The sequence below is a fragment of the Aptenodytes patagonicus genome, chromosome 3 (assembly GCF_965638725.1).
Source record: "Aptenodytes patagonicus chromosome 3, bAptPat1.pri.cur, whole genome shotgun sequence".
Taxonomy (NCBI): Eukaryota; Metazoa; Chordata; class Aves; order Sphenisciformes; family Spheniscidae; genus Aptenodytes; species Aptenodytes patagonicus.
In genome coordinates this window covers 113,283,204-113,304,101 of record NC_134951.1, presented here as the reverse complement: position 1 = coordinate 113,304,101, position 20,898 = coordinate 113,283,204, and the positions used below count along the sequence as shown (strand labels likewise).

Below are 20,898 nucleotides of genomic sequence, written 5' to 3'. Positions count from 1 at the left end.
TGGCTGATGGTTCCTGCTCTATCTTTTAGATATAAGTGTTTAGCCAGAATGTGAATTCTTGCAGGTGTTCCAGTTTAGATGAGAAACTGATGACAGAACAAGGTATTTTTGAGGAGCAGTCCTATTTATTTAGAAAGGCTGTAGAAATCCTGTCCCTTCCCTGCAGCAAGAATCTAAACACGAGCAGAATTTTTTTCTTCTCACAGACTCTAGTCCTTTATGCACAGTACTGGGTCTAAAATATTTTCTCTCAGCTTTTTGTCTGCTATCAGCATTCTTACACTAGTCTTGTTGTCTCCTACTGTTTTTAAAATCTACCTTTCCTTTACCAACAAACCAACCTCACAAAACAAAATTCAACTGAAGCTTCTCTGCTCATATGTACATTTACTTTGGGACAGCATGTTCCTGTGTTTTGAATGAGGGTTTTGACTGTTTCAGCCACCTGACTCTGTCAACAAACATAACCAACTTCCATGTTGTTCTCAAATGCAGTGCAGCTTTCACCACCAGTGATGACAGTGAGGTTTGGCATAAGCTAAAACAGACCCCAGGGATATATGTGCCTTTTGAGGATATCTAGATTGAAGTGTCATCGTCTTCTGCAACTGGTGTTCTTGCTAAGCTACAGATGGGGACACACTCAGAAAAGCTGACCCAACCAAAGCAAAAACTTGAAACAGAAAAAGATCCTGGCAGTCCCTGAAAGGTGCAAACGGTTTAGAGCAGAACACAACAGTCTGTTCACAACAGAAAAGAGCTGATACAGTTACTATGTTCCTCCTTCTTTATTTCTGGTAAAGTAAAACAATGATGCTTCAATACTGAAATTTCTCGCTCCTTGGAGATATGCATTGGACATATGGAGAGACTTTTCTAAAATGGACTTTTTATGTTCTAAAGACATAAGCAGCTGCTATGAAAGAGCAGGTGATTGACACAAAGAACAGTGGACATAGTGAAGGAAGAGTATTCCTAGCATCAAAGGAAACTCCAAACAGCAAGACATAATTTTCCTTGCTAAATGATCCGTCTTTATTAGCTCAAAAGGTAGCAGGCTCCATCCAAACAAATCTGAAGATCACAAAAGTGTGTTTTTTGCCTTCCCAATCCATAAAAAGTGCAACTGCAGTCTGATGTTGCCAGAAGCCTCACAGTTCTTAGTTGGTATACCTGAAAGCCATTGTGGGTATGTCTAGGAGGAGAACTGGAAGGAACATAAAATCCTCGGATGTTAAACTGGCTTGAAGTACATCGGCTGTCCTCCCCCTGCCTCCTCCCACGTTTGCTCCACAGCTGACACCCCACAACACTTCAAATGAAATTACAAGCTCTAGCAAAAACATGAGCTGTTCAGTTCGAGGCATACCATGTGAGTCTTAAACAAAAGCTGTTGGACAGACAAAGTGGGCTCTGATCTACTTTTTCCTCTAAGTTACTGTGCCAGCAGCAGACATGACTGAACTGTATGTGAAACAGGTCCTGAACCACCACAGGTCACAGTCTGGTATGTTATGGAGAACCAGGACCTACCTCGGGCTGTAAGCTACAGGCCATAGCTCAGCAGAAGCTTCTCCCTCCCTGCTGTGTGCTGCTGAAACCTCCAGGAAGAGGTAAGGTGAAAATGGATTCAGCTACACGTCTTTCAGTTGGCTATGTCTGAAAGTCAATGCCCTGCACACAGTGAACCTTGGTGCTACATTGAAGGGACCACTGAGACTGAGTCTCTCACGTATTTAATCTTTGGCCTGCTTCCTGGGGGTGCACACTACATGTCACTTGGAGATATGGACATTTTGATGTGTACTTATGTTTGTAAGGTGCTAAACTGAGGCTGGGAAATGAATTACAAAGACAAATAAGCAGTTCTTAGACATGGTCCTCCATGTCAGCTTTTCCCTCCACTTCTGCAGACTTTAGCTCAGGTTGCATAAAAGAAGAGACACATACTTCTGCAAAGACTATTACGCACCTTCTTTGTACCTCGCAACTAAATACTTCTGAAAATAGCTTTAGGCAATTTCCTTGGCAGAACCTAAGCTTAATGCCCCAAGGCGTTATCCTTTGATGCACTGTTCATGTCATGCCTTTTCAGACAATGAAGGGTTGCTCTTATGAGAACGTTGTCGTTTAACCCAGCAGGCAGCTAAACACCACACAGCCGTTCGCTCACTGCCCCTCTCCCCCCCGCCCCAGTGGGATGGGGGCGAGAATCGGAAAAAGAAAGTAAAATTTGTGGGTTGAGATAAAGACAGTTTAATAGGACAGAAAAGGAAGGGAAAATAATAATGATAAAAGAATATATAAAGTGATGCACAATGCAATTGTTCACCACCTGCCGACCAATGCCCAGCCAGTTCCCAAGCAGCGGTCACCACCCCCCAGCCAACTCCCCCCAGTTTATGTACTGAGCATGACATCACATGGTATGGAATGTCCCTCTGGCCAGTTTGGGTCAGCTGTCCTGGCTGTGCCCCCTCCCAGCTTCTCGCTGGCAGAGCACGGGGAGCTGAAAAGTCCTTGACTAGTGTAAGCACTGCTTAGCAACAACTAAACCATCAGTGTGTTATCAACATCATTCTCATCCTAAATCCAAAACACAGCACTGTACCAGCTACTAGGGAGAAAATTAACTCTATCCCAGCCGAAACCAGGGCAGAGAATTATCAAATGTTCAGCCCCTAAGAACAGAAAGGCACAATACAAACCAGTATTTCTGTCACTGAAGGCAGTGCCATCTAACGTGCCCATATAAGAACACAATAGGTTATGTTTTACTTTTATTTACAGTTCATTCAAGTTAAGAGACAGCCTTGCTGATTTCACCTGCGGGAGCACTGGGACCAGAACACTTGAAAAGTTTCCTGAAGTTCACCAGGGATGAACAAAATGACAGAAATGCCTCCAAAATAGAAAAATCACGTGAATGTCAAACACTGTTAGGACCATCAGTGCTGCTCTGGTTGTCTATCAATCTGATTTTTTTCCTAACGAATGCAGTTTCAGTACAAATCTTCTCTTGAGACCAGCATTTCTGCAACAAATAGTTCATCTTTTTCTCTTCTCCAGTTTAATGCCACTATTAATTTAGAAATATGATGTCTTTCAAATTCCATTGAAACAAGATCATCAGTTAACCAACATTTCAATCATTAGCTTTGGTGGTTTTAGCTTAATGGGCTAATTAAGGGAAATTTAATCAAAACTGAAGATGGAAATGTCACACATCAGTGAGATGGAAAAAACCCCACAGACAATCTTGCTCCCTTGCCCCGTCCTTTTTTTTTCTTTCTGTTTGATCCCTGAAATCAATGAAACAACTCCCTTTGACTTTGGTGAAAGTCAATACTGTCGATACTGAAACACCAGAAGTGCATGTTATTGCAGTGACTCAGTATAATGCTGGAGGTGATGTCTCACTTATACTTTTGCACAGATCAAAGTGGGGTATGCTGACTGCACATCCAGTACTTCAACTGGCACCTTTACAGCACAGATACTGGTCCACAGCACTCTGTAGACATACTCACTGCAAACACAGATGCTGTGGTGGATGGCCATGAAAGAGTATTCCTGAAGGCAATTACACAGGAGCAGCAAAATCAGTGCTGGCAAGTTTCTTGTGACTTTGATGCTTAATAAATCCCAGCAACTTCCTCACATGGAATCCAAATCCTCATCAGATAAGTCTGTGTTTGTAAGCTAGATTTCTTCATAGGAATGAAAATACGGCTGCTACGAAAGGCTTTAATGGCTTGGATGTTAGAAAAATTGTTACTTGAGGACTGGTGGAAATTACTTCTTATCTGTCTCTTCTTTTGTCCTACTTGACCCCAGGAGCACAGCTAGGAATAAAGTTCCTTAGATGTATGACAATTGGGAAGTACAAGTTACATCCTGCAGAGTTAAGTGTCAGCTGAGCTGTGAATGCAACTCATAAAAAGGCCTTTTTTTTTTTTTTAAAAATCTGTTTGAGGCAGATGGGAAATGCTGTACCAGGTGGACAAAAAAAAAAAAAGCCTAATTCAAATCTCCCCTTTGGGGAACATCAGCTTGGCTGTCTGAAGGATGTAAGTTTTACATAAATTCAAAAACCACTCAAGGGTGACTACTGATCAAATATTTCAGAGTCACAGATGAGAAATGGCACCAAAGGCATAACAAATAAGCTTTTCTTGGTTTGTTTCTTTGGCCCAACCTGTGAAATCTGAATCCAGATAAACAGTTCCTTGAAAGGTAGGACCAAGCATATTCCAACTCAGTTAAACCTGACAGTAACAGGACAACATCAAAGCTTTTGGGCTGTAATCTTCCCCATTTCTCAGGATCTTTGTATTTTGGGTTTTATTTCAGTGTGGTCAGTATTTGAGCTTCACCAGATCATCCTGGATTTTCTGTTCAGTTGGTTCTTTTTGCTTACTTATTTTTTTCTTGAGCCTAACAGAAGACTGGTTCCCCCCAAAATATCTCGGGCTTATTTACAGAGGGAAATATAGAGCTAAAAATATGAAAATACATCTATACATCTATAGTTATGGTATAGCCTCCATGAGGACAAACTGCTTTGCTTACATCACCTATCCTCAGGTCTTCATCGCATGGAAATGTTAGCTTTTGGGTGTATTATATCCTCTTCTGTTTGGAGGGAAATAAAAAACATTCTCCTTGAATTGAAGACCTCAGAAAGCTGATTTTGTGCAAATTCTGCAGCTCCCTCCCTTCAGTAGCAACTCTGAATTCCACCTAAATATTGTCCCTGGCTCATACAGACAGTTCAGGTTTCCATTAGCCAGACTCAGGCAGCTGTCTTCATGCCATTATTTCAGAAAAGCTCATAATAATGATTTTTTTTCTTTTTATCATAAAGATAGGGATTATTAACCAAGATTGAATGTTAATCTCCTCTGTACTCAATCCCCCATGCAGTGACACAATCACAGCGTGCCTGTATGTACAGATCCCATTTCATAACTTGTAATGTTTTGCCTCTGATGGAACTGATTTCTCTCTCTACCTAGCTAAAATAATTACTGCTGAACCTGCTTGAGACCGAGGTACTTATGGAACGGAGAAGTTTCAGGTCACTAACCCTTATTACATTCAAGTTCCCATTAACTTCTCTGTTACAAATGATGCATTGTTAGCTCACTTCACAAAGGAATACTTACTATTTGGGATAAAAGACATACTTAGGTGGAATGAGATTATTTGGAGAAATATAAGCATGTTAACCAAACTCAGTTACAGTGACAGAATTGCCATGCAGGAAGTTACTTAATAGCCACTAATAAAGGTTGAGATTCAAAGGTGTTATTAAAGGCAACCATACTGAATATATACATGTACAAAATCTGTCACAGGTACTCTGCACACACTGTCAACAAACCCCCCTTTTTCAGATGAACAGAACAGCCATCAGCAGAATATTTCAAAAGGAGGACAGTAGCAGACATAGTTAATGCTACAGAGCAGAAAAGCAGCAATACGGGCATTAAAGTCTCACTCTGTTTTTAACAAAGTAACGTGGGACCACATCAGAGAAACAGAGGCTGGACTTGTTGGATGGATATAAGAAGAAAGAATGGGTGTAGATGTGACCAATGACTATATACGTAGTAATGTGTAGGGAGACATATGTCTAGCTTGTATGGAGGGTCCCTGTTTCTTCATAGCAGAATGGGAAGAAAGTTCAGGAATGACAGGAGACAAACAGGTCTCTGGGTACAAAATGTTGCCAAGAACTTTCCTTTGCTTTTTCATCCTTGATGGGAAACCTGGTGCCCAGAAACTTATTAGAAAGAAAATCTGAAAGCAGTGTGAGGGAGAGACAGCAATGCAAGAAGAAATTATAAGACGAGTGCTTAGCCACAGCTGGTAGTCATACCACTCTGCTGTATTTCTATGAGACAATTTCTTTTTACTGCTCTTTTTACTGCAGTAATGAGTGAGAGGTTCCCCAGCTGCTTTGGCTTCCATTGAGATCAGAGCTACTGAAGGAGCCAGACAGAACAACGAGTTTCACTCCCGAGGACTGAAAGGGAATCCCACTTTGATATGTAGACAAAAAACTGATGAGCTGTAATTCATAAAAATCCAACGAGCCAGCCAGACTGGAACAGGTAAAGAAACCAGTTTAAAGAAAGAAAGTATAACCATCTGGACATGAATTTTGACTTGTTGCAACAGAATATCACCTTCTGGGGTAACTTAAGGTTGTAGACTTTTCTTTCTTTCTTCCTCAGGAAGGTCACATCCATACCTAGCCTTCCAGGTAAGTCACATTTTTCTCTTCCAACATAGTAAAATTCCGCAGTCCGTGTACAGAAGGTCATCAGCAAGAAAATAATTTTGAAGCTCTCTGAGCACAATGGGACCAAAAGAGAATTGTTTTTCACTTTCTGAATGTGCTGCCCTGTTAAAAGGACACAGAGCCTAGTCTTGCTATCACTGACAAGGCAAATGGTGCTGCTACTTATGACTAAAAATTTAGTTTCTAGGGACCTCAAGTAAACTCTTCCTCTCACTCCTCCTTCCACCATCTGGCCACTGCTTAAGACTGGCTACAAATTTAGACTTTGTAATGTCAAAAAAATAAACTTAAGAAGGAAGGAAGCCAAGGAAACCTTTCTAACCAGTAGACACATTTACATTCCTTTTATATTTCTGTACAATCTTCTTCTATCAGAAGACTGTACTGAGTTTGGACAGGTTGCTATTAATACTTGCCATTTGTAAAAAATGTTCCTCTCACAGAAGTTACAGTGAAATCTTTAAAGAAAAGGACAAGTTTAGTAGAGAATATAGGCCTCAAAAGACCAGAGCTGGTCTGGTCTGGGCTGCCTCATGTGGAGTCCACTTCCAGGCAACTCCAGCCAGGTGGTAGACAGAACCACAGAACGTGGTCTACATGTCACTCTACATGGCTGGCCTCAGCTTCACCACGGGAGCAGAAATCAAGAGAATTAGAATTTGTTTCTTAAAGTATTATTTTTCCAGCCAGGCTTCAGCCTATTAGAGCTAATCCTTTACACTGCTTAGCAAAACAGTTGCTAGGCGGGTTGTTGATAATAAGCATCAGCCTACAGCAAGCTCCAGAGAATCACTTTGTTACACATGCTTGTATTTCATCTCTGTGATATACCTTAACCATACTGTTAAACTAACAGAATGTCTAATTATTAGCTACACAAATCACTCATCTTCAATTACATCAGGCTTCTGTTTGCTCTTGCTGTCACATTCCCATGACTATACCATTATTAAAATTTAAACTCACATTTACTTACTAACTAAAACCAAATGTATAAAAAAAGCAAGCCCAAACTACCAACTACAACAGAGCTTTCAAGACTGTTTCCTACTTGCATTTCTGTGAAGTTAAAAAAGAACAGTTCTCAACACTCATCACTTATCATTGGAAAACAAATAGTAATTTTCCATCAAATAAAACAATTTTACAATAACACAGTTCTCTATACTACTTTTAATCCAAGTACTTTAGCACTGCATTAATGTGTAAATTCCAGTAAGTAAAAATGACCAATTCTCCAGCTTTCACTAATCTGTCCAGATGATCTGATTTGCAGCTAACATGTCCTTCAGGGAGGGGTAGGTGGCTCCATGGGGGCCAAATGAAGTATAGTAAGGATTGTTAGTTCATGTTGAGTGTATTTAAGTGGCAAGTTAAAATACAGCACCTCTGGAGACTTTGCCTTTTGCCTCTGGTAAGCACAATATGTTCATCCAACAGTTCAAGGAGCTCTTGTCCACAACTGGCTTCTTTAATTGTAGCTGCTTTGATGGCATATCCTTTACCAGGCCCTTTGCCGTTACTCCCCCACGCACAGAAGATACTGGGCATTTGGAATTGGGTTACAGCTCTATTAATCTCCACACCACATGAGCCGGCTCTCACGACTGTTTTGCCAACACCTTCCAGAACAAGGAAGGACAGCTAACTTTGGAAAGATGTAAAAAGCCAGGACTTCAGCCTCTTTAAAGTCCACACAGAAAAGGTTAGACGTCACACAGGGTGAAATTTCAACTGGATGCTTTCCTAAGGATCAAATGGGAGGAAAGAAGACAATCCTCTCCTCATCGTACTCTTGGATATTAAACATGTGTCCAGGGTTGCCCAGGCTAATGCAGTGCTATAAATCTAACATCCCTCAGTCCCAGTTTAGCTGCTTTGTCATACTCCTTGCTACTTTCTGTTCCTGCCAAATCACCTGAAATGTCCTAGCTGTGATTTTCTGCCAAAATACAATTTCTCCCAACAGCCTGAGGGATATAAAACATTTAAGAAATGACTGTTTCTAAAGATAGTTTAGATCTGATCTAATTTCTTGGAAGTCTTCCTAATGATTCTTTGAAGTGCTATAAGCCAAACATGGAAATTATGGCTAAGTAGTTTTTGAACAAGCATGCTTTTGAGCAGTTTTAGAGCATATTATCTTGTTATTAATAACACTTTCCATTCAGCTTCCCAATCACAATGGAACGTGCTTTAATTTTGTGTGGAACTGGTACACTGGTGTGCTTTATTCAAGAGCTTTACTTCTGTGAGGTGATTTAAAGTTTCAGCTCCTTCTGTAGGAATATCTGCAATATCATGCTTCTTCTAACGCAGGCCCTCACAGCTACTGACACAGGAACCAATTAGAAGAAGACAGACACAGCAAGCTTTCAGCAGCACCAGCATTGCGTTCACATCAATTAAATACTTCTTACAGTTCAATAAAACTGTCATTTATCTCCAAAGTATATATACTGCAGTCTCCCCAGTACCATTTTGGAGTACACTTCCATAGAGTTCCTTCCTAATTTGTACATCAGTCCAGATTTCCTAAGAAACAGGTTTCAAGATGGTGAGAAAGACGCTTGCAGTATTTCCAAGTCTCACAGGAGATTTCTTCCTTCCCAGAAAGGACTGGTTTCAACTAAATCAATCTTAGAAAAACATTGATCAAAATAGTGCACTTTCTGTGAATGAATAAGGACAAAACTTTTCAAGAGACACCAAAACTTCAAAGTTTTCCTTGCTTATGTCTTAATCTCCAACAAACTCCCTTCCCTCAGTGAAGCCAGCTGTCTTCCTCTGTAAGTAATTGGGAAGTAAGGGTGTCAGCACCTTATGCATAATAGTCAGCACCACGTAGCAGTTGGATCTGTGATTCCACATGAACCACTGCTAGCCTGGCTCCTAAGATCAAAGTATTCTCTGCCTGACTGTGCAACCAGAGATAATTTAAAGGAAAGCAATAGTATAAGAGTACAGAATAATTCAGGTACAAAACATTCCCCTGGCAACATTAGAAAATAAATCACATAAATAATAATGGCAAAATATACCATTCTTCAAAGGAAACACAGCTGAAGGGAATGAAGCAAGCAGGTATTTTTACAAATGGTATTTCAGCAGTGACTGCACAATAAGCCTAATGCTGATATTTTTTAAATCTTTAACGCACACATATTAATTATACATTCAGGACCGAAGCGTTGGCAGTGTCCTTGTTGTATTTGCAGCCTACGTGCATCCCTAAGAGCCAGCAAGATAAAAGACATTCATACAATGTTTATTCAAACTTCTTATGAGGCAAACTATCCCTTAATGAAATCCATTATTTCTAGGGCACAGATTTCCAAAAAGACAAAGGACCCCAGTGCTCATGACACAGATTGTAGATGCATCTTACAGCCTAAGGGCCAGGGCAGCAGGAGATGAAGTATGTCTGTGTCTTCTCTATAAACAGCATAAGCCAGAGCACACAGAAAAAGTAAACAATGAACAACAGTATTCCCTTAAAGCTGACTTGTAAGAAACAGCTAAAACAACACTCTTTAAATAAGCATATGCTACCAGATTAAGCATATGCTACCAGATAAACCTTTTGTGCTTAAAGCCAGAACACAGTCATAACTGAGACAGGCCTTTATTAAGCTGAGCCTCCTGCTACAGCTAACACAAAGGTGTTCAGATGCATCCTTGCCTGATTTTCAGCAGGTTCTTCTCCCATCTCTTTCATCCTCAGATCCAGACACATTGAACACTGGGGACTTTAATAACCAGAAAAAAAATCAGCTATGGAGCTCACATCCAACTCTAGCAAACCACATAAGAAGATAAAAAATGCTACACGAAACAGTATGTGAGGAGAATGATTATTTCCAATCAATGAAATGGAGACACAGAAGTCTAAGCACCTTGCCGTAGACTACCCAGTGACCCAGTTTGTGAACTAAGATCATGACTCAGGAGTTCTAAAATTCGGTGCTTTGCTTTAACTACTCAGTTAGTTAGTCTCATTCCCCGCCTTTAACAGAAGATACCTCCTGGGGCCAAAGCGCTTCCTCTCCCTGAAGGAACCGCTTCCAGGAGCAATGCTGGCCATTTTCATTGCCAGGTAGCTAGTGATTAAATGGCTGGTCACCATGAAGGAGAATGATGAGTAGACTCATACCTATCCAGTATATCTGGGAGAGGTAAGATCATCCACTGCCATATTCCCAAACCTTCGCTGTTATCTGAATGCCAGAACATCCGGCTCTGTTCCTTTCCTGTCTTGTTCTCAACCAGCACCAGGGATATATTTCCCAGCAAGACACCATGGATGAGCCATGACATTCGTAGCTAGAAGAAAGAGAACATAAGAGATTAAACATCACAAACATTATCCAAAAGTTAACAAAATTCCCAACTCTTCTTTCATTTCTTTGTTTTCCAATCACCAAAAAGTCGATTCTCCCTCCCTTATGCTCATGTAATCCCTTTAGAAAACTCTACAGATGTGGAAGCCTGTAATACTTAGTATATGCTATTTAGTATTGGAACTACTGGTCTTTCCTTTTGGTAAACTTGAGTCCAAAACATCTCTGTTTCAGCTTTCACATACATGTCTGTAATTTTGAAGGGATAAGCTAATACGTCTATTATCTGCAGTACATAGATCACACTCCCCTAAGGTCCCACCTAAGAGATGCAAGTTAAGACTAACAACTTTTTCAGCAATAAACTTTTGTATTCTGGTAGCAGCAAAACCACAGGGAGAATAGCTGCAATAAGCAGGCATCACTAGTAATCACACCCTCATCCCCCAGATACTCTTTTCAAAAATCAGTTTTTCCTTACCTCTTTCCAAGTTTCTACAGACTTTCCAATTAAAGTTCAGTAATAATTAGGTTTTTTATTATTTAAAATACCTTAGGGAACCGGTTTTCTAACATTTTTGTTACGTTTAATGCAATTGAGTCCATTTCTATGCATTTATCCCCACATGTAAAATTATTTCATGTAGTTTTCTCATTTTATGACTTTCTCTCTCTCATTGTATGAAAAGAAAAACAATCCCTTCTACATCAGGCTAGTCTCAGAATCCATATTATATGAATATAGTCTTCTGAATTTTCTTGGGAAGAAGAAGAGCTAGCTCTTTGTTGATAAAGAGCATAAGTAAAATACACATATATATTACATGCAGGAGCTGGGTCTCATCTCGATAACCAGTAGAGGTGAGAATGCTGAAGGAACGAGTTTATTAAAGCTACATTAACGATGGATTTTTGGACACAAGAAAGTGTTCAGCACAGTATCTAGCATACATGCATGTTAAAAAATAGCCCCCTGGTTTTTAACACTTCAAAGCCAACACCTAAGTCAGGAGGCTAGGAATTAAATTTATATTTTACACAGGAATACCTGATAACATTACTTACTTTCTTGCTTTGATAGCCTAGAATATTCATATCCATTTCTCAGCATAAAACACAACTGCTAGATTTTGCTTGCCGTTCCTATCTCATGGTGTAAGTCTGTCCTGGCAGACAAGTCAGATTTAGGGGTCGAAAGGACAGAAATGTTGCTATTATTCCTAGCTTACGCTCACAATTTTGGGGTGAGTGAAACAAAATTCTGGGTACCCATTATATTAATTATCAGTACTGAATTTAGGTAAACAGTGCAGTTCAGCTGCCTGTCTCCAAAGTTACAAAACCAGCAATGACTTCGACTACATTGCAAAACTATGATAGAAAACTAAAAATCTAGATGTGGTTCTTCTCTCTCTCCAGTCCAAAAATCACTGCACTTGCCTAGAATCACTCCTGGGTCTGTTGAACTGCTAGTGTGTATGACACAAGCATTGGTAAGTCATACAAACTGATATGCAGATATGGGTCCATGAATCCATCTCATTACCTCATTTTGACCACAGATGTTCAAGGCTGATGCATAGGTTTTCAGCAGTTCAGCAAACCATCACTGAGGCCCACCAGACCACAGCACTTCTGCGGACAAGCCACTGTTCTAGTCTGACTACCAGCTCACTGTCACCCCAAGTTTGGGAAAAGACTTGTGGAGTCCCATGTCCATTTCCATAACGTCAGACACTGGAAACCATAGGATGAATTGTGAGGATTTTCACCTTGCAGACACCAGAGAGAAAAAGCAGAGTTGAGCAGGACTGTAAAGAACTGCTTCAGATATGACACAAAGTGTTGGCCAGCTGGGGGGAGGGCTGAGTTCATACCCACAAGTTCACAAGAACCAACACTGGTGGAAGAGGCTGCTGACAAAGGTTTATGGTGTAGGATGCTGATGCCTTCAAACTTGGTATCTGCATAGCTACTCCTAACTCTTAGTGCATACATGGTCTTAATGTCAGGTGACAATCAAGATTAAATAACTTGTTGGGCATTTTATACTTTCAAGTGCCTATGAAGTGAGACTACTGAAATTACAGTGAAGATTGCTCTCCCTTAAATATCATTAGAATACCTTTCAGACCCACTTAAGTAATTTACCTTGAGAAAACTGATCAGGACTAAGTTTTTTGTTTTTTTTTTTAAATAACTTTGGAATTCCAGTGGACATTTAAAGCACGCAACCTATAGCAGGGAAAGCAACTCCTCTTGTTGAGAGTCCATATGTGAAGCACTTTTAGGGCCCTAAAGCCAACTCTACTGTAATGCACCATGTGAAATTTCTAATACGGGTAAGTTGGAGCAACTTCACTGTGCCATTTTGACAGTTCAACATTTGAGAGGGTAAAGCCCTGAAACTCCTACTATACAGGAGCTTTCAGACCTCTGTCTCTTCTGGAGACCTGCCAGACAGTAAGAGGCAACATCTACACGGTCAGAAGTGAGAAAAGAATGAGCCTTTGACAGCTATTAACGTAACACTAGAGCAAAAGCTGAAGCAATTGATGAATTGGAATGGATGCCTTTGCACACATGTCAGCTGTTTGAAGGAAAGATGTAGTTGGCATTAGATGTGGGAGATCAGCTTGTTGGCAAAGTGCAATATGCAGACTCTAATGAACTGGCTCTGAGTGAATCAACTGGCACTGTGTCCAAATGGGCATTTTTGGCTGTGATTTCCAGTTTCTAAGCTTCACAGCAGGGCAATCCAGGTCTTTTCACACCTGCTGAAGTGAACCAGAGCAGATGATGAGCTGGATGCCATAGTAAAGACTTCCGAATGGGGCTGGCATTCATTCTACAGAATACAGCATCAACGATGGCAGATGGTACTACATACACGATGCATCCTGTAAGTAGTGCAGTGGCACATTTGGAAAAATCTGAATCTGGGCTGTTGGTGGCATACCCCTAACATTATATATCAAACATCTCCCTCTGTGTTAAACCAGCAGTAAAATATTCAGGAGCTAGAAACATCACTGAGAAATTAATTAAGCATTGCAGGTAGACGTTGGCTCAACGGCACCTTGCTTTCCGGCTTTAGAACCCACCATAGCTGGTGATTAGCTGTTCATATGCAAACCCACTCAGTAAATTAAACACTCTAAACTGATTTGGGGAAAATTAAAGGGAGAGAGAGCCCATGGTAAACACACAGCATATTGAGGCAAAACCTGGGTCAGACGGCCACATGCACTGTACTGCAAACATCATCTGGAAAGATGCCTTCTGAGAAACCCCTTAGCCTCTGAGTTTGTGGAATTTCTGAACTGACAAACAGGAGACTCAATTCATCCAAGAAAGAACAAAAAACTAATCCTTATCAATATCAACAGGGCTTGGCAGGTTTAACAGAGAGGTGAAGAAAAACAAGGAGAGTAGATTTTCTAGCAGAAGCTGCATAATTTCAAGACCACCTGAGAACTGAGACTTGCATTTTACTTCCTTATGCACAAAAGAAAGAAAATACTGAGAACCTTCTGGGTGAAGTTTGGGCCTGCTTACACCTGTGAGTGGCTAGAAACATTCCAGTATGAACTAGTGCTTAGATGTCTGACTGAGGACCAGTGACACACGCTCACAGCAGCATAAATAAAACATTCCTCAGTGGCACTCTGGAGAGTTGCTGTTTCTTTTTCCTCCCTTTCTGAGTAGCAATGCCCCTGACGATTAGCATTACGGTCCTACTGGACAGCAAAAGCTAGTTGTCCGTCTTTAGCACAAGTAACCAAAAAAAGAGGAAAAGATAGAATCATAGAATCATTGAGGTTGGAAAAGACCTCTAAGATCATCGAGTCCAACCATTGACCCAACACCACCATGCCCACTAAACCATGTCCCTAAGTGCCTCATCTACTCATCTTTTAAATACCTCCAGGGATGGGGACTCAACCACTTCCCTGGGCAGCCTCTTCCAATGTTTAACCACTCTTTCAGTAAAGAAATTTTTCCTCACATCCAATCTAAACCTCCCCTGGAGCAACTTGAGGCCATTTCCTCTCGTCCTATCGCTTGTTACTTGGGAGAAGAGACCGACCCCCACCTTGCTACAACCTCCTTTCAGGTAGTTGTAGAGAGCGATGAGGTCTCCCCTCAGCCTCCTTTTCTCCAGGCTAAACAACCCCAGTTCCCTCAGCCGCTCCTCATAAGACTTGTTCTCCAGACCCCTCACCAGCCTCGTTGCCCTTCTCTGGACACGCTCCAGCACCTCGACGTCCTTCTTGTAGTGAGGGGCCCAAAACTGAACACAGTATTCGAGGTGCAGCCTCACCAGTGCCGAGTACAGGGGCACGATCACTTCCCTACTCCTGCTGGCCACGCTATTTCTGATACAGGCCAGGATGCCATTGGCCTTCCTGGCCACCTGGGCACACTGCCGGCTCATGTTCAGCCGGCTGTCGACCAGCACCCCCAGGTCCTTTTCCGCCAGGCAGCTTTCCAGCCACTCTTCTCCAAGCCTGTAGCGCTGCATGGGGTTGTTGTGGCCCAAGTGCAGGACCCGGCACTTGGCCTTGTTGAACCTCATACAATTGGTCTGGGCCCATCGATCCAGCCTGTCCAGGTCCCTCTGCAGAGCCTTCCTACCCTCGAGCAGATCAACACGCCCGCCCAACTTGGTGTCGTCTGCAAACTTACTGAGGGTGCACTCGATCCCCTCATCCAGATCATCGATAAAGATATTAAACAAGACCGGCCCCAAAACTGAGCCCTGGGGAACACCGCTCGTGACCGGCCGCCAACTGGATTTAACTCCATTCACCACAACTCTCTGGGCCCGGCCGTCCAGCCAGTTTTTGACCCAGCGCAGAGTACACCTGTCTAAGCCATGAGCCGCCAGCTTCTCTAGGAGAATGCTGTGGGAGACGGTGTCAAAGGCCTTACTGAAGTCCAGGTAGACCACATCCACAGCCTTTCCCTCATCCACTAGGCGGGTCACCTGGTCATAGAAGGAGTTCAGGTTGGTCAAGCAGGACCTGCCTCTCATGAATCCGTGCTGGCTGGGCCTGATCCCCTGGTTGTCCCACTCAAGATGAACCGTTCCATAATCTTCCCTGGCACCGAGGTCAGGCTGACAGGCCTGTAGTTCCCCGGATCCTCCTTCCGGCCCTTCTTGTAGATGGGCGTCACATTGGCAAGCCTCCAGTCGTCCGGGACCTCCCCCATTAACCAGGACTGCTGATAAATGATGGAGAGCGGCTTGGCGAGCACCTCCGCCAGCTCCCTCAGCACTCTCGGGTGGATCCCATCCGGCCCCATAGACTTGTGAGTGTCCAGGTGGCGTAGCAGGTCATTGACTGCTTCCTCTTGGATTATGGGGGGTTCATCCTGCTCGCCGTCCCTGTCTTCCAGCTCGGGGAGCCGAGTACCCCGAGGATAACTGGTCTGCCTGTTAAAGACTGAGGCAAAGAAGGCATTGAGTACCTCAGCCTTTTCCTCATCCTCAGTGACAATGTTCCCCCCTGCATCCAATAAGGGATGGAGATTCTCCTTGGCTCTCTTCTTGTCATTAATATATTTGTAAAAGCTTTTTTTGTTGTCTTTAACGACAGCGGCCAGATTGCGTTCTAGCTGGGCTTTTGCCTTTCTCATTTCTTCTCTGCACGACCACAAAGATCCCTGTACTCTCCTTGAGTCGCCTGCCCCTGCTTCCACAAGTGGTAAACTCTCCTTTTTTTCCTGAGTCCCAGCAAGAGCTCCCCATTCAGCCAGGCCGGTCGTCTTCCCCGCCCGTTCTTCTTACGGCGTACAGGGACAGCCTGCTCCTGCGCCTTTAAGACTTCCTTCTTGAAGATCGTCCAGCCTTCCTGGACCCCTTTGCCCTTCAGGATTGTCTCCCAAGGGACTCTCTCAACCAGCGTCCTGAACAGGCCAAAGTCCGCCCTCCGGAAGTCCATGGTTGCGGTAGATGATGAACATACTTCAAACAGGGCTTGGAGTAAGGTATTTTTAAGAAGACGGAGAAGAGCCTACAGGCATCCTGCTCCCAAGGAACTGCAGTAGTTGGAGCCCACTGGTGGCTATCTTTGCTACCCACACCCCAACTCTGCACCACAGGCTTACATCTTGTGAGACTCACAGCACATTACTTAGTGCTCATGCCCCCAGTTCTTGCCCCCCACCTATAATACTTGCTCAAAGGAATTGCTTAAAATTTTCCTGAACAGAAACTGTGGATTCTTGAAATACAGACATTTATTTTTCTGAAAAACATAACTCTTGTCTTGGGTCTTCTTCACTGGACAGGAAACAGTAGAAGTTGTTTTCAGATGTGAATGTGCTGACCCAGTAAATGTAAGTCAGGCATTAAAGAGGCTTGGAAAACACCTCATCGTTGAATAGAAACTGAAGCTGCAAGTTGGAATATGGTTTACACAGAATTAGACAATAGCTGCAGTTGCCAGGTCTCAGTAAGGTTTGTACGTGAATACGAACTATGTTTGAGGCATGAAGTTTATCACATTGGCAATACTGTTTTTCTTACTAGAAATGAGAAATGGTTGCATACAACAGTACAAGCAGACATCTAGTAGGACTGCTCAGCAATTTGGACTCTTATGAATAAGAAAGATGACCAAAAGGTCTTGTTCCTGTTTTTTGGCCACATCAACAACTGTGCACACTCAGTCTCTCTTTTAGTCTGCTGACACTTCTGCTTTTGCTTAGGACTCAGATGTGCAAGCAAAAGCCTTATGTAAATGATAAAATGATAATTAACTGATCTGATCACGTAGCTTTAAAATACCTAGGCAGGCAAGAGAAGCTTGTATTTTATATGAACAGATTCTCATGCTGTTTATTCTCACATTATTTCTTACTTATGTTTACTTTTATAAAATCAAGAACCTAATAAAAGCACCTTCATTTCAGGAAACAAACATAAAAATAAAGATGACAGCAAAGTGAAAGAGAGAGAAAGAGTTCATAATTTTGCTGCCAGAGTACTGTGGAGTGACCAGGCCTTCAAGAAATTTCAGATATTATAGATCCTCCAATCCAATGACACAGAAGCCAGGTAGCAAAGGAAGCAAGAAAAGATAAAGACATAACAGTGAATAAGCTGTACAGATTTTAAAAACAACACTTTAAAATGAAAAAAGGGTGCTAACAACATTCTGCAAAATAAAGCACATGAAAGGCTGTGCTAGAGGCCTATCTATGTTGCATTTTTCATGCTCATAAATGTTCTGAGTCAATGTTATTACCATGTACCCTTCTAAGTTATTTAAAGCTCAAGGAATAGAGGAGAAAGAGAGACACGCTCTGCAGGTGTCAGCATGGGGCTCAGAATGCACTCAAGGTATGATTTATATTATTGATTTACGTGCTTTTAAAAAAATACAACACTTTTGCATAGAAAAGAGAACTGAATTAATAACCACAGAGGATGAAAACATCTTTATCCCTATAAACCCGAATGAAAGGGCAAACTTCAACTATACTGTTTTACATCAACATATTATATTTATTTTCTAGAGAGAGTATGTTTACATTCAGAAAGTAATTTCAGGCTTAAAAGAAGTCTGGCTCAGTTTAGTACTTACTTACACAACATAATGGTGGCTTTCAAGAAATAGCTAGTTGACATGTCAAAATAGCATCAGAAAAAGATTTTCATTATTTTAGACATGGCCAAAAGCACAAAGCTCTTTTACTGTCACAGGAATCTGTTTTCATTGTTTTTCAGCACAACTATACCCTTTAAAATGTTTGACTCGGGATCTAACAGAAAAATGAAATAATCTGGTTCCCAATCACAGTGTAGTTCCTCTTGCAAAGAGTCACCTTCTTTTGTGGAGATGCATGCGGTAACATTTAAGGCTAATTTCAAGTTCATCACAATCCAGGCAACATCACTGCTGTTGTTATTCTCCTTCTCTGTTATAACCTACATCAAAACTGCTTGCGTGGCTTTTACTTCTCAGATATGGCACTAAGGTCTATCACAGATTCCCTTGTGCTGAGCAAAGCACAGCCTTTCTAAAAATCAGCCTCCAGATGTTCACGTTTCTGCAGTGACTTTCAAACAGAAGTAACAGTCACAATCCACCACAAAAAGAAATCTTGCAGGACAGGTATAACTACTGCTGCCCAGGCAGGTACACACTGTACCAAGCCCTCACAGAATGCAGTAGTCCTAGACTTGGTCTTACATCTTTTTATGAGAGAAGCCCAAACACTTCGGGAAGACACAGATATGACTCTACAGGCACCACAGCATCCTTCAAAGCCTGAGGATGCAGACGACAGGGAGCATCTCTGAAAAATGGAATGAAAAGCAAGTCAATGTACGTGACTCTGCACTTGTACAGCAACAATGCTGGGACTGAGGGAGATGGGATTGCCTCGTTGTCCAGACATGGGGGGCCAGAACTGAGTCTCCAGCTTCCACATGAAGGTGAGCACTCCTTGGACATCCGCAACACTCTTGTGTCAGCTCTCTGACATCTTTGCAAAGTACTGGGAAGTAGGTGGCCATTATAGTCTGGAAACTGTGCACACCGAGGGGCTATCAGCTGCGGCAAAGCAATTTAGTTTTGCCATGGGTGATGTCTGAGATGACAGCACTTCCCTTAGACTTTAATTGCAATGTGGTTTCCCAGATTCCCAGACAGCAGTACAACTACTGATGACATGCATATGGATGTCTTCTTCAAAATGAGGAAGTGTCTAACCACCCCACGATCCTCTTTGCCCTGTCAGCCTTGTGAAGGCCAACTGATTCCCACTCAGAGGAGGGGAATCACAATGTGAAGAGAAAGGGTGCTTTATTGCTCAAGCTCTATAAATTCTGTCTTTAAGTCAGGCCACTGTTTGGATTAATTCTTTGCACTTTATGTGCATTCCTATGCTCAGTTACACGTGCTTTGTTTCCAGTGAACATTTACATTTGGATTAACAGATTTTTGCTCTTGATTACTGTGACTCAGTTTGGTTCCTGAAGCATTTGCTGAGCTTTTTGTTGCGTCTCCCCTTTCTGGCTACTTCAGGGTAATGGAGCATCTCTTCATGGACTACACATATCACTTCCTGCATTCCCCCAAGATTTAGTAGAGGTGCCACAGTTTCCCTCTACCACATAAACTGGGTTTTAAACACACAGTTAATGGGGTCAATAGGCAAAGGACTCTACCAAATGTGCAACATGAAAAAGATAACAAAGACTGTCTGGACTGCAAACAAGATTTTTTGAAGCCAGGATACTCTAGCCAAGATTTAATAAAACAACAAAAAGAAAGAGAAGAACTAACTGGACCAAGAACAAAGGGCAGCATCACAAACTAACTCCTCTAACCTCCCAAAAGCACTGAAGAACAAAGAAAATGAAAATATAAAGCTGCTCAAAACAAACAGGAGCAAAGTGCAATACAAAGGTATACACAAAGTGCAAGGCACATTAGGGCCAATCCCAAACACATGTGGGAAAGTACAGGCTGTGTTTATGACTCTCTCCTGCATGCATCTTTACCCTCTTCTCATCTTTTGATGCATGTGGGGCAGTACAGAGTAGGTCAGGCTGATTTTTCCCTTACTGAGTTAATGAGGAGTCTCCCACAGGGCATGGGAAACGCTAGGGGAGCACAGCCTGCAAGCAGCCCAGCACGCTCCTGGTAACCAACCTCAAGCTGGGGAGAGCACAAAGGTGGAGGGTTGCGCTTGTCCTGCACTTAGCCACAATATGTATGCCAAAGATCATCCAGGCTCTGGAGTCTCCAAATGCTAGCATCAGCACTACTGCAAACAGCTGCCCAGAACCTCAGCAGGGAAGGTGTTTGGACCAGGGCACCCCACAAGTCTCCAAGGTGTCAGCAGTCATTTTCTCAGACTGTTCAGTCATCTCTGTTGCCAGTCTATCACAGTGGAAGATTAAACAGCCAGGCTGAGGGACAAAAAACAAGCCTGAAGCATTGGCAAATTCTTTGTGGCTGGCACCTGCTGTGGACTGCTTGACTGCTTCCTTATCAGCATTGAGTCCTGGTTCCATGGACATTCTGGCCAAAACCCAGAATCCTCCAGCCTGGTACTGCAGGTACTGCAGCAGGTAATGCTCCTCATGCTGAGGCTGAAGTAACTAACTAACTCCTACATACACCTCAGGCTAAAAAGCAGGGTGTCAGCATTTGCTATGGTGGGCGTAATTGTCTAACATGACTGGATAAAATAAAAGCAAATTAAGGGATAAGGGGAAAAAATAGT

The 20,898-nt window shown here is 42.3% G+C and overlaps 1 protein-coding gene across 1 annotated transcript in view; it reads right to left on the bottom strand.

Moving 5' to 3' along the window:
• Nucleotides 1-20,898, bottom strand: part of ALK (ALK receptor tyrosine kinase) — a 328,254-nt gene that overhangs the window by 47,736 nt on the left and 259,620 nt on the right. Inside the window, exon 9 of the mRNA XM_076334726.1 lies at nt 10,464-10,633. Within this exon, the coding sequence (XP_076190841.1) occupies nt 10,464-10,633 (170 nt within the window). The remainder of the gene's footprint in view (nt 1-10,463; nt 10,634-20,898) is intronic.